This window comes from Salmo salar, chromosome 23 (assembly GCF_965601325.2).
Source record: "Salmo salar chromosome 23, fSalSal1, whole genome shotgun sequence".
NCBI classification, from domain to species: Eukaryota; Metazoa; Chordata; class Actinopteri; order Salmoniformes; family Salmonidae; genus Salmo; species Salmo salar.
Window position 1 is genome coordinate 46942071 of NC_138313.1, and position 13174 is coordinate 46955244.

A 13174-nucleotide genomic window follows, 5' to 3' on the forward strand; every position below is an offset into this window, starting at 1 on the left:
AAACTATACACAGAAGTGTGGTTTGTGTATGACAGAAACATATATGATTCTTACAGTGTATTTGGAAGGTCTGTTTCTCATATACCTTCATCTCTGGTTTTCAATCCACAGCATTTTTGCAGCCTGTCATCCATTTGTCTCACCTGACAACTTCTTCAAGGGCTGTGTCTATGACAGCTGCCACGTGTCCAACCCAGCGGTGGAGTGCACCAGTCTGCAGACATACGCTGCTGCCTGTGCCCAGTTTGGAGTATGCATCTACTGGAGAAACCACACCGCCCTATGTGGTAGGCTTACTGTAGTCGTTGTAAAAATCCAGACTCACCATGTTAAATAGAACTCACCTAATAAGGATAGATAAATAAGTCCACCATTGAAGAGATAAGAAATACTGTGTAGATGACCAGGAACCAGGAACTGTGTTGATGAGACCAGGAACAATACTATACTAACACAACTTAGTATGTGTTATAGATGACCACACAATAGAGGAGGGGGTTTCTATTTGTAAATATTAGATTAGTGCATTTTTGTATTTGAGGTGATAAATTATGGAGATAGTGGACATCCTTGTCTGGTTCCCCTTTGTAATGTGTAATATAGTATGGGGCTTCAGTCCAACAATCAAGTGATTGTAAATAATTAGTCAGAACATTTTTCAATGGTGATAACACTTTTTACATCAGCAGTTGTCACAAAGTGCTAATACAGAAACCCAGCCTAAAACCCCAAACAGCAGGCGATTCAGATGTAGAAGCAACAGTGGCTTGGAAAAACTCCCTAGAAAGGCAGGATCCTAGGAAGAAACCTAGAGAGAAACCAGAATCTGAGGGGTGGCCAGTCCTCTTCTGGTTGTGCTGGGTGGAGATTATAAGAGTACATGGCCATTATGGCCAGATCGTTCAACAGCAGGTTCGTAGAGAGAGAGAGAGAGAGAGAGAGAGAGAGAGAGAGAGAGAGAGAGAGGGTCGAAACAGCAGGTCCGGGACAAGCACATCCGGTGAACAGGACAGGGTTCCATAGCTGCAGTCACAACAGCAGAAATTGGATCAGCATTGCGACCAGGTTGACTGGGGACAGGCACAGCCAGGAGTCGTCAGTGCTTGGGCTCAGGTCCTCTGTGAAGGTAGAGAGAGAGAGAGAGAAGAATTAGTAGCACACTTAAGATAACACAGGACACCAGAGGAGACAGGATAGTTATACCAGATAGGACAGACTGACCCTATCCCCCTGGCACATAGACTATTGCAGTATATATACTGGAGACTGAGACAGGGGGTTCGGGTGTCACTATAGACTGAGTTGTATCTTTCTTCAACAGCCAGCGACTGCCCAGCTGACAAAGTCTACAAGCCCTGCGGTCCTGCCGAACAGCCAACCTGTGATGATAAGTAGGTTTCTATTTAGAGAGTGGTAGTGCAAAATAATCCTTGCTTTCATGTTTTATGTTAACTGAGGTAGACAACGTTATGACTGTCAAATAAGACAGAGAGAAAAGACCTACCTACAGTTAAAGATAGAGTTGCTGTAGATAGGAAATAGGAGTTGTTACTGTAATGTTGTGTTGTACAGTCCAGACGAGTCTAGGATGAACTTCACCACAGAAGGCTGCTTCTGTCCTGATGGGATGAAACTCTTCAACAAGGACTCAGGGATCTGTGTTGATAAGTGTGGTGAGTGTTCCCAGTTACGGCCATTGGTCCATTTCATGTGGATGATACAGGGAAGATGGATAGGACTTAGCCTTTTCAAGGATGTTTCAGGTCTATGAAAGTTCTACTAAATTGTCGTGTTTGTGTTTTTGAAGGATGCATTGACCCTGAAGGTGTTCCGCGAGAGGTAAGTTAGGCCTTTTGGTTTTGATTCATCGTTATTTTATTTTACTAATTAATATAGCCTGTTATCTAGTTCACTAGCTCTGTCATGGATGATGCCAGAGGTTTCTATGAGGACCTACTTACAGCGTCCACACAGCATTATCCACATTGTCTGAAACCAAAATGGCCCCCTCTATGCCCTATATTTAGCCCCCTATGCCCTATTTAGTGCACTACATTTGACCAAACCCATTGATAGAATCACACTCCCTTCTTGTTGTATCTCATCACAGTTCAACGAGAGGTTTGAGTACAAGTGCCAGGATTGCGTTTGTTTGGAGTCCACCAAGACTGTGACCTGTAAACCCAAGGTCTGCTCCAAACCACCAGTAGAGATATGCACTGGGCCAGGCTTTGTATATGTCAACCAAACCGATCCATCGGATCCATGCTGCTCCAGCCTCGTCTGCCGTAAGGATCTCCCAACACTTTTTTACCTTACATATTATAATCAGATCTATTTCAACAGTATTGTGCCGACCTGAACCGTACTGTGCTGGCTTGGATATGTTCTTTTCACATTGTTCTTTCCAGCACGGTCCCAGGAACTATGGTGGATGTGTAACCAGGCCAGTGCCGTACAGCTGGGCTCAGCTCAGTCGTGTTGAAAACACCCACATAGTGAAGACATGAATCAGCTCATATTATGATGTCCATACTCTGTTATTGTTTCCCCTCCTAGGTTGTGACAGCAGCACTTGCCCACCTACCAACATGAACTGTCCTATTGGGTTCGTGCCAGTGGTTTCAGTCCCTGAGGGAAAATGCTGTCCAGAGCACACATGTGGTATGGTCTCTTTACCTATATCTAGACTATCTACATGTGGTATGGTCCCTTTACCTATATCTAGACTATCTAGACTATCTACATGTGGTATGGTCTCTTTACCTATATCTAGACTATCTTGTATTGCTGTGTTTGTATGGCTGAGATAATACCAGTTATTTTAGACAGTCCCATGGATTGGTTGTCTGTGTCTCTCTCTCAATTGGTTTTTTGTGTCTCGTCTCTTCCAGAGCCTAAAAGAGTTTGTCTTCACAAAGGCATTGAATACCTGGTAATGACAAACTATTCTGCTCTCTCATCTGAAATGTTCATTACATAAATAAACACTGTAGATATACTTGTTTTAATATATTGCAGTACATGTACATTAAATCTCATATTCTATAAGGGTTCATGTCAAATAGTGTTGGAGAGAGTGGGTTTCCTTGTTCCAATGTGTCAGAGAGAGTGGATATCCTTGTTCCCCTTTGTCGGAACGAGTGGGTATCCTGGTTTCCATGTGCTACAGCCAGTGGATATCTTTATTCCCCTGTGTTAGAGAAAGTGGGTATCCTGGTCCCCCTGTGTCAGAGATAGTGGGTATCCTGGTTCCCCTGTGTTAGAGACAGTGGGTATCCTTTTCCCCCTGTGTCAGAGACAGTGAGTATCATGGTTCCCCTGTGTTAGAGACAGTGGGTATCCTGGTTCCCCTGTGTCAGAGACAGTGGGTATCCTGGTTCCCCTGTGTTAGAGACAGTGGGTATCCTGGTTCCCCTGTGTTAGAGACAGTGGGTATCCTATTCCCCCTGTGTCAGAGACAGTGGGTATCCTGGTTCCCCTGTGTTAGAGACAGTGGGTATCCTGGCTCCCCTGTGTCAGAGACAGTGGGAATCCTGGTTCCCCTGTGTTAGAGACAGTGGGTATCCTGGTTTCCCTGTGTCAGAGACAGTGGGTATCCTGGTTCCCCTGTGTTAGAGACAGTGGGTAACCTGGTTCCCCTGTGTTAGAGACAGTAGGTATCCTGGTTCCCCTGTGTTAGAGCCAGTGGGTATCCTTGTCTGGTTCCCCTGAAGTAATGTGTAAAATATGATGACTTACTTGTTCTTCTAGCCTAATTCTAAAGTACCAGGATCAGAGTGCCAGGAGTGCACCTGCACCAACAAAGTGGACCCCAAGTCTGGTCATTACCAAATTGACTGTGGATTCATGCAATGTGACGAAGATTGTGAAAAGGTAAGAACTGGTATAGCTGCCGTGTCTGCTCAAATTTCAAATATTTACCAAAAGATGAAATACCATTGAGTAGCATAAATTTATTCAGTCAACACGTTTTTATACTTTAATCGGCTGGTTTCCTAGACCCAGATTAAGTAAGTAAGTAAACCTTGTCTGATTCAGAACTGCCGACAGATTAAGCCTAGTCCTTGATTTAAAAATAATTCTCAATTGGTGGTGAGCCATCCGGGCGGTGAGACATCTGTTCTTGAGTTATTCTCTTCTATTGAGTCTACTGGGAAGGCAATCGGTTGTATTCACACTTTAATACCATGTATTATTATTATCGTTATCATTATTTTTAGGTGTTGTAGCAAGTCACTCATGTGTTCCTCTTCTCCTGCAGGGATATGAGTACCAGGAGCCAGGCTATTCTTCAGATGACTGCTGTGGTAAATGTGTTCAGACCCACTGTGTCCTCCAGATCAATGGGACCAAGCAGTTGTTGAAGGTAGGTATCGTTTCTGTCAGTTTAATTATCACAGATTAACTAAGAAGTAGTAAGTAGTTCTCTGATAAATGTCTATATTGTTTGTGGGTGTGTGTGTGTGGAACAAGCTTCCCCATAATATGAGGACAGCGGAGTGCCTGCCCATCTTCCTAAAACCTCTGACACCCTACATCTTTAAAGAGCTTGTTAAATAAATCCCAGTCCGCCCCACCCCCTACGAGTGTTATATGTTGTTGTCTCACTTAGCTATCTTAAGACAAATGCATTAATGTAAAACGTTTTGGATAAGAGCGTCTGCTAAATGACAAACATTTAATGTCAAACGTGTGTGTGTGTGTGTGTGTGTGTGTGTGTGTGTGTGTGTGTGTGTGTGTGTGTGTGTGTGTGTGTGTGTGTGTGTGTGTGTGTGTGTGTGCCCAGCATGGAGATACATGGTCAGCTCCTGGTGATAAGTGCCAGCAGTACAGCTGTGTGAAAAATGGTGATAGTTATCTGACCCAGAGCTCCAACATCCATTGCCCACCCTTCCAGGAGGCCAACTGCCAGCCTGTGAGTACAGTACTCAACATAACAAGAACAGAAAGGCCAGCCTGTGAGTACAGTACACAACACAACAAGAACAGAAAGGCCAGCCTGTGAGTACAGTACACAACACAACAAGAACAGGAAGGCCAGCCTGTGAGTACAGTACTCAACATAACAAGAACAGAAAGGTCGGCCTGTGAGTACAATCCAGTACTCAACATAACCAGAACAGAAAGGCCAGCCTGTGAGTACAATCCAGTACTCAACATAACCAGAACAGAAACGCCTGCTCACTGCAAATGCTCTCGATTACCAACCTTATTGACAATGTTTCGATCCACAATCATTTTCATCAGATCGACAGTACAGTACACACACTATATCAGTTTTCATTTGACAGAAACATTTCTTCACTTATCCTAATATGAAATGTATTATGTAAAGAAAACATTGAAACTTTTTTTCACCACAGGGTTCAATTCAGACCGCTGCAAACGGCTGCTGTAGAATTTGTAAGTATGAAAATGAAATATTCAAAGCTGTTAACAATTTCATATTAGGATTGGAATGTGATCAGATTCATGCATCATAAAACCACTGATATTCATAATTGATAATGATTGAGAAGGAGAGCCACCTTGTAGTCAGTGAACTCAAACAGGTGCAGCTCTTTTTCATGGTCTTTCCAGACAGATCATGTTTAATGTTGTGTCTCCCTCCAATACCAGGTGTGGAGAAGGACAAGGCCTGTAAGAAAGGATCCATGAAGAGTTTCATCAACCACATGAGCTGCCAGTCTATTGAGGAGGTGGAGATGCCGTACTGTGAGGGATCCTGCAACACCTTCACCAAGTGAGTGTGGAAACAATGCTAATATCACAACCAAGTGGAGCCTCATAACAGCCACAACACCATGTTGGTGTTTCCAGTATCCAGTTTAAGCAGAGTGATGGACTGAAAATCATTTTAAATGAATCTCCATTGAACATGGTTCTTATTCCAGGACTAGGTTTAATCTGTCTCTGGGACAAACCCCCATATGTATTTGTGTTTTGTGAAACATGTCATTTTTTGAGGTGCCTTTGTCTCTTGGGGAGTAGATGATCTCTTAATCTCTGTGAACACCTCTCTTTTTTTTCACTCCCGTCCTCAAGGTACTCTGCGATGGCTGCGTCTCTGGACCACTCGTGTGCGTGTTGCCAGGAGTCCCGGTCCAGTAACCGTACGGTGGACCTACAGTGTCTGAATGGAGATGTGGTGCCCTACACCTACCTACACGTGGAGGAATGTAGCTGCAGACACAGCGACTGCCACAAAGCCATTAGGGTGCCTGCCCGCAAGACACGCAGCAACACGCTGGTCTAAATGGGATCCGTACTAATCCAGATGGGACTAGTCCAGCACCAATCCACTCGCTGCTTACTAAGGAACACCCTGCTACCCTGCTTCACATGGCTGTTATTTATCTAATCGCTTGGTTTATATATAACATGTAGATTAAATGATATTTAAAACGAAGAAATGTAGAAACTTGTGCTTACTTATCTTATTAAAATGCAACCTTCAAATACTTATGTCCGTTGTTTGTTTTATTGTAGAAGTGCATGCACCTCGTTTTGGAAAGCTTTGTTTTATTAAGCTGTGTACCCTCTTTAGCCTTCTTCACGCTGGCAGTTTGAAGTGATTCTCCTCCAAAAAATGTTGCATATCCGATTAGAATCTGTATATTTTCCAACAGTTTGAACAGTCAAAAAGCACATGGAAGCAGATATTTCCAGCCACATTTCAAACCACCTTCGCAGGTCATGCGACTTGTGTCTGAACGGTCAAATCTTGCTCAATTTGACCTCAGGTGGTTTTAAGACTGTTCTTTGGCATATTGCTTGCTAGCTACTTTGTTCACAGTTTGACAAGAACGTTTGGTAGCTAACTAGCTTGTTAATCGTTTACAAACAAATGACTGAATGTGCTAGAAAGGTAAACAGCTACCTAGCTAGCTAGTTGACTGCTGTGGCTAGCTAAACAGCTATCTAGCTAGCTAGTTGACTGCTGTGGCTAGCTAAACAGCATCCTAGCTAGCTAGTGGACTGCTGTGGCTAGCTAAACAGCTACCTAGCTAGATGGTTGACTGCTGTGGCTAGCTAAACAGCTAGCTAGCTAGTTGACTGTTGTGGCTAGCTAAACAGCTACCTAGCTAGCTAGTTGACTGCTGTGGCTAGCTAAACAGCTACCTAGCTAGCTAGTTGACATGCTGTGGCTAGCTAAACAGTTACCTAGCTAGCTAGTTGACTGTTGTGGCTAGCAAAAAACCGACTTGTTTTGAAAGTTGGATAATCTTGTCCTTTGAGGCTTTAAACGTGTTCTTCCACTATGATTCTGAACATTCAAAACAACTAGGAAACGTCCATGGCAGGCATTATTGTCACCTTAGCTTGCTACTTAACTTCTGAGTGATAGGAAGCATGAGCGCCACCACCAATCAGCCTACACCACAGCTCACACATTACCAAGACAACTAGCATAGCCATGTCAGCAAATGACTGCTGTCTGAATACACACATAAAGGTGATTTGGTCACTTGTAACTGTTTGGACAGTCAGTATTCCAAAACAGATTTGAAAAACCAAACTGATCTGAGCATTAAGGCCTGCAGTGTAAACAAGGCTTTAGATCTATGGTGGATGGCAGTTAGAGAGTCATCCCTGACATTATATGGTCCCCTAGATATTTTTGTCTAGTTCCCGGTTTGTTTCGGGGCCGTCACCTGATTGTTCCAAAGAAACACACCATCCCTAGTTACTGTTGACAAGCCCATCAAGTCTTTTGGCATTGTTAGGGACCCCCACACATACAAACATAGTAACATAGTGTTTTCAACTTGCATATTTGACACAATTTGATATACACTACCAGTCAAATGTTTGGAAACATGAACTCATTCAAGGGTTTTTCTTTATTTTTAGTATTTTCTACTATGAAATAACATATGGAATCATGTAGTAACCAAAAAAGTGTTAACTGGTCAGTTATCACGCCCCCATGAGCCCAGCCATTACAGCGAGTGTCATGGAACACCCCCTTCTTCTACTAAGTATAAAACCGCTTCTGACAAAATGTACATTAGATCAGAAAACATGAAGCGGTAGCTACATGTTGAAATGGTTGGCAACTCTACAAGAGTCAAAAACGCAGGGACAAGGTACCCACGTTGAAATGGTGAAGTAATCTACAAACTAAATAACAATTATTCAGACTGCAGCTGTTTAAATACTTTAGTCTGGTAAATACATCCGATCCTAAGAACATTCCCGAATGGTACTCTGAAGTATCAATTCTAACAACCTACGACTTTGATCTCTGGTGGATAAACCAGAGGCTCTCTGTCGACTGACTATCCAGCAGACGAACCGGCGATCGCAGAGAGGGACAGCCAAAACATACTCTCGTGAATATGTAAATTGCAATTTATTTTCGAATGAGCGGTTGTTCATGTTCAAAGTATTAGCAATTTCCATGAGTTATCAGCTATGAGTTTCCCGATCTTGAGCAGTCCCCACCCCTTTTCCTTTGTCTACCAAGCCGTCATATCGGTTTCGTAAGCTAGGGACTTTTTCTTGGTATCATGTAGTAACCAATTTGTGTGTGTGTTTAAGCAATTCTGTGATTGATTAAGTTAGTTAGTAAATAAATAATTAAGCCAATTGTATATATCGCTGATTCATGATTCTATGCTAGGGTTCATGCAGATATCCAAGGGTTTGCGACATTCAGTAATGAGACTGATGAGGTAAAATTCATTAATAAGTGACTGTTTTTATAAGATATGAAAATATAGTTATATTCGGGAAATTGAAACTCTATAAACAACATGTTCCTGTGGTGCCCTGACTTCCTAGTTAATTAAAGTTACTTGATTAGTTTTATAGCGTAATTAAATTACACAGAATTGATTTGATAATATACAGTCTTCACATAGTCAACGACACTACTTTGAAGAATCTGAAATATAAAATCTATTTTGTTTTGTTTAACACTTTTTTGGTTACTACATGATTCCATATATGTGTTATTTCATAGTTCTGATGTCTTCACTATTATTGTACTATGTCGAAAATAGTAAAAATAAAGAAAAATCCTTGAATGAGTAGGTGTGTCCAAACTTTTGACTGGTACTGTACATGGTTACATTGTAAATGTCCTCAACCGCAAGGCTCTCCAGAGGGTGGTGTGGTCTGCACAACTCATAACCAGGGGAAAACTACCTGCCCTCCATGACACCACCCAATGTCACAGCACCCGATGTCACAGGAAGGCCAAAAAGATCATCAAGGACATCAACCACCCGAGTCACTGCCTGTTCACACCGTTACCATCCAGAAAGCGAGGACGGTACAGGTGCATCAAAGCTGGGACCGAGAAACTTAAAAACAGCTTCTATCTCAAGGCCATCAGACTGCTAAACAGCAAACACTAACTCAGAGAGGCTGCTGCCTACACTGAGACCCAATCACTGGCCACTTTAATAAATGGATCACTAGTCACTTTAAACAATGCCACTCTAAAGAATATGTTTACATATCTTACATTACTCATATCACATGTATATACGGTATCTTATACCATCTATTGCACCTTGCCTATGCCGCTCGGCCATCACTCATCCATATACTTATATGTACATATTCTCATACACCCCTTTAGATTTGTGTGTATTAGGTAGTTGTTGGGGAATTGTTAGATTACTTTTTAGATATTACTGCACTGTCGGAACTAGAAGCACAAGCATTTCGCTACACTCGCATTAACATCTGCTAACCATGTGTATGTGACAAATAAAATTTGATTTGATTTGATACACACACATAAACACATCCACACACCCCGACACATACACACACACAAACAAACACACACCACACACACACACCACATTTACCTAACTGAATAGGCCTATAAGTAAGCCTTGACATAGCCAGAATGAGACATAGGGCAGGAGCCTATCTCCTGTTTATGTAGTGTGAGTCAGCTTGATGTACCAGTAGACCCCCTGGACAGGATGCTAGTCTATCTCCTGTTTCTGTAGCGTGAGGCAGCTTGATGTACCAGTACACCCCCTGGACAGGACGCTGGTCTATCTCCTGTTTCTGCAGTGTGAGTCAGCTTGATGTACAGTGCATCTCATAGACAGGACGCTGGTCTATCTCCTGTTTCTGTAGTGTTTCTGTAATGTTCCACTTTAGGGCTTACAGAATGTGGCTGTTTTAAATGAATTCGTATAAGACTGGAATTGGATTGAAGGGTGAGAACTCAATGGCAGTTACATTTTTGAAATTGACCCAAAACCTTGTTCCCACCTGGAAAGAGCTGTCTGGTAGACAAGATTAAATTGACCCCAACTCTGTTTGTGTGTCTCCCGGATGATAGAAAAACACCTTGATGTCAGGTGATGTCTATCAGTAACAGGAAGGTGGAGATGGGCAGTACCAGATTTATGTTGACAATTTTGGCTGTCATGACACTGAGTGTGACAAGCAGAACCCCTTCCATGTTGTTGAATTAACAATCTTTTGAAATGGCTGTATCAACTATGTTATTTACATTAAAGGGCCGATCTGGGATTCAAACAATAACAACCAGTTTTTTTGTTTCTTTTGTTTTTGTTCTTTAAAAAAAAAGAATGCCGCTATAACTGCATGAAATATTTAACTAGGCAAGTCAGTTAAGAACAAATTCTTATTTACAATGACATCCTACCGGGGTACAGTGGGTTAACTGCCTTGTTCAGGGGCAGAACAACATATTTTTACCTTGTCAGCTCGGGGATTCAATCCTGCAACCTTTCGGTTACTGGCCCAAAACTCCAACCACTAGCCTACCTGCCACCCCATTTATCTTAACACGGAACCCAAACCGGCTGCACTTGCGCCATCGTGCGCTATCGTGCATAAATTTATTTTGTCCCCCTACACCAAACGCGATCACGACACACAGGTTAAAATATCAAAACAAACTCTGAACCAATGACATTAATTTGAGGACAGGTCGAAAAGCATTAAACATGTATGGCAATTTAGCTAGTTAGCTTGCACTTGCAAGCTAATTTGTCCTATTTAGCTACAGTGAGGGAAAAAAGTATTTGATCCCCTGCTGATTTTGTAAGTTTGCCCACTGACAAAGTAATGATCAGTCTATAATTTTAATGGTAGGTTTATTTGAACAGTAAGAGACAGAATAACAATAAAAAAAATCCAAAAAAATGCATGTCAAAAATGTTATAAAATTATTTGCATTTTAATGAGGGAAATAAGTATTTGACCCCTCTGCAAAACATGACTTAGTACTTGGTGGCAAAACCCTTCTTGGCAATCACAGAGGTCAGACGTTTCTTGTAGCTGGCCACCAGGTTTGCACACATCTCAGGAGGGATTTTTTCCCACTCCTCTTTGCAGATCTTCTCCAAGTCATTAAGGTTTCGAGGCTGATGTTTGGCAACTCGAACCTTCAGCTCCCTCCACAGATTTTCTATGGAATTAAGGTCTGGAGACTGGCTAGGCCACTTCTTCTAGAGCCACTCCTTTGTTGCCTTGTCCGTGTGTTTGGGTCATTGTCATGCTGGAATACCCATCCACGACCCATTTTCAATGCCCTGCCTGAGGGAAGGAGGTTCTCACCCAAGATTTGACGGTACATGGCCCCGTCCATCGTCCCTTTGATGCGGTGAAGTTGTCCTGTCCCCTTAGCAGAAAAACACCCCCAAAGCATAATGTTTCCACCTCCATGTTTGACGGTGGGGATGGTGTTCTTGGGGTCATAGGCAGCATTCCTCTGCCTCCAAACACGGCGAGTTGAGTTGATGCCAAAGAGCTCCATTTTGGTCTCATCTGACCTCAACACTTTCACCCAGTTGTCCTCTGAATCATTCAGATGTTCATTGGCAAACTTCAAACGGGCATGTATATGTGCTTTCTTGAGCAGGGGGACCTTGTGGGCGCTGCAGGATTTCAGTCCTTCACGACATAGTGTGTTACCAATTGTTTTCTTGGTGACTATGGTCCCAGCTGGCTTGAGATCATTGACAAGATCCTCCCGTGTAGTTCTGGGCTGATTCCTCATCGTTCTCATGATCATTGCAACTCCACGAGGTGAGATCTTGCATGGAACCCCAGGCCGAGGGAGATTGACAGTTCTTTTGTGTTTCTTCCATTTGCGAATAATCGCACCAACTGTTGTCACCTTCTCACCAAGCTGCTTGGCGATGGTCTTGTAGCCCATTCCAGCCTTGTGAAGGTCTACAATCTTGTCCCTGACATCCTTGGAGAGCTCTTTGGTCTTGGCCATGGTGGAGAGTTTGGAATCTGATGGATTGATTGCTTCTGTGGAGAGGTGTCTTTTATACAGGTAACAAGCTGAGATTAGGAGCACTCCCTTTAAGAGTGTGCTCCTAATCTCAGCTCATTACCTGTATAAAAGACACCTGGGAGCCAGAAATATTTCTGATTGAGAGGGGGTCAAATACTTATTGCCCTAAAATGCAAATCAATTTATAACATTTTTGACATGCATTTTCTGGATTTTTTTGTTGTTATTCTGTCTCTCACTGTTCAAATGAGCCTACCATTAAAATTATAGACTGATAATTTCTTTGTCAGTGGGCAAACGTACAAAATCAGCACGGAATCAAATACTTTTCCCCTCACTGTAGCTTGCTGTTGCTAGCTAATTTGTCCTGGGATATAAACATTGAGTTTTTATTTTACCTGAAATGCACAAGGTCCTCTACTCCGACAATTAATCCACACATAAAACGGCCAACTGAATCGTTTCTAGTCATCTCTCCTTCTTCCAGGCTTTTTCATGTTTGAACTTATATGGTGATTGGCATCTACACTTTCATAGTATTACCACGACGACCGGCAAAACATTTCGTCTTTCAATCACCCACGTGGGTATAACCAATGAGGAGATGGCACGTGGGTACCTGCTTCTATAAACGATTGAGGAGTTGGGAGAGGCAGGACTTGCAGCCCGATCTGTGTCAGAAATAGAAAGGAGTTCTATTTTAGCCCTTGGCAATGCAGACGCTTGTTGGCGCGCGCGAGCAGTATGGTTGCAATAATTGAATAACATGGATTTCTACATTTATTTTGCGACGCTCGCGCACGTGATGTGTCCGGTCTGGTCAGCATGTTAAGGGTAACCAAGGATCTCTCTAATTATCTTATAGTCTACTTATAGACTACCTTCATCTCTACATTATTATACACATGCATTTGTCTAGCT

At 42.6% G+C, this 13174-nt stretch overlaps 1 protein-coding gene across 2 annotated transcripts in view; it reads left to right on the forward strand.

Annotated features, from left to right (window-relative positions):
- Positions 1–6464, forward strand: part of LOC106597275 (uncharacterized) — a 36048-nt gene extending 29584 nt beyond the window's left edge. For both annotated transcript variants that reach the window (XM_082968187.1, XM_082968188.1), the window contains 13 exons: positions 112–287; positions 1322–1391; positions 1573–1673; positions 1808–1839; positions 2111–2288; positions 2560–2664; positions 2895–2935; positions 3754–3876; positions 4265–4369; positions 4790–4918; positions 5367–5406; positions 5623–5746; positions 6049–6464. In XM_082968187.1, coding sequence (XP_082824313.1) covers positions 112–287; positions 1322–1391; positions 1573–1673; positions 1808–1839; positions 2111–2288; positions 2560–2664; positions 2895–2935; positions 3754–3876; positions 4265–4369; positions 4790–4918; positions 5367–5406; positions 5623–5746; positions 6049–6259 — 1435 coding nt within the window. In that variant the 3' untranslated portion in view covers positions 6260–6464. The remainder of the gene's footprint in view (positions 1–111; positions 288–1321; positions 1392–1572; positions 1674–1807; positions 1840–2110; positions 2289–2559; positions 2665–2894; positions 2936–3753; positions 3877–4264; positions 4370–4789; positions 4919–5366; positions 5407–5622; positions 5747–6048) is intronic.
- Positions 6465–13174: the final 6710 nt, after the last annotated feature.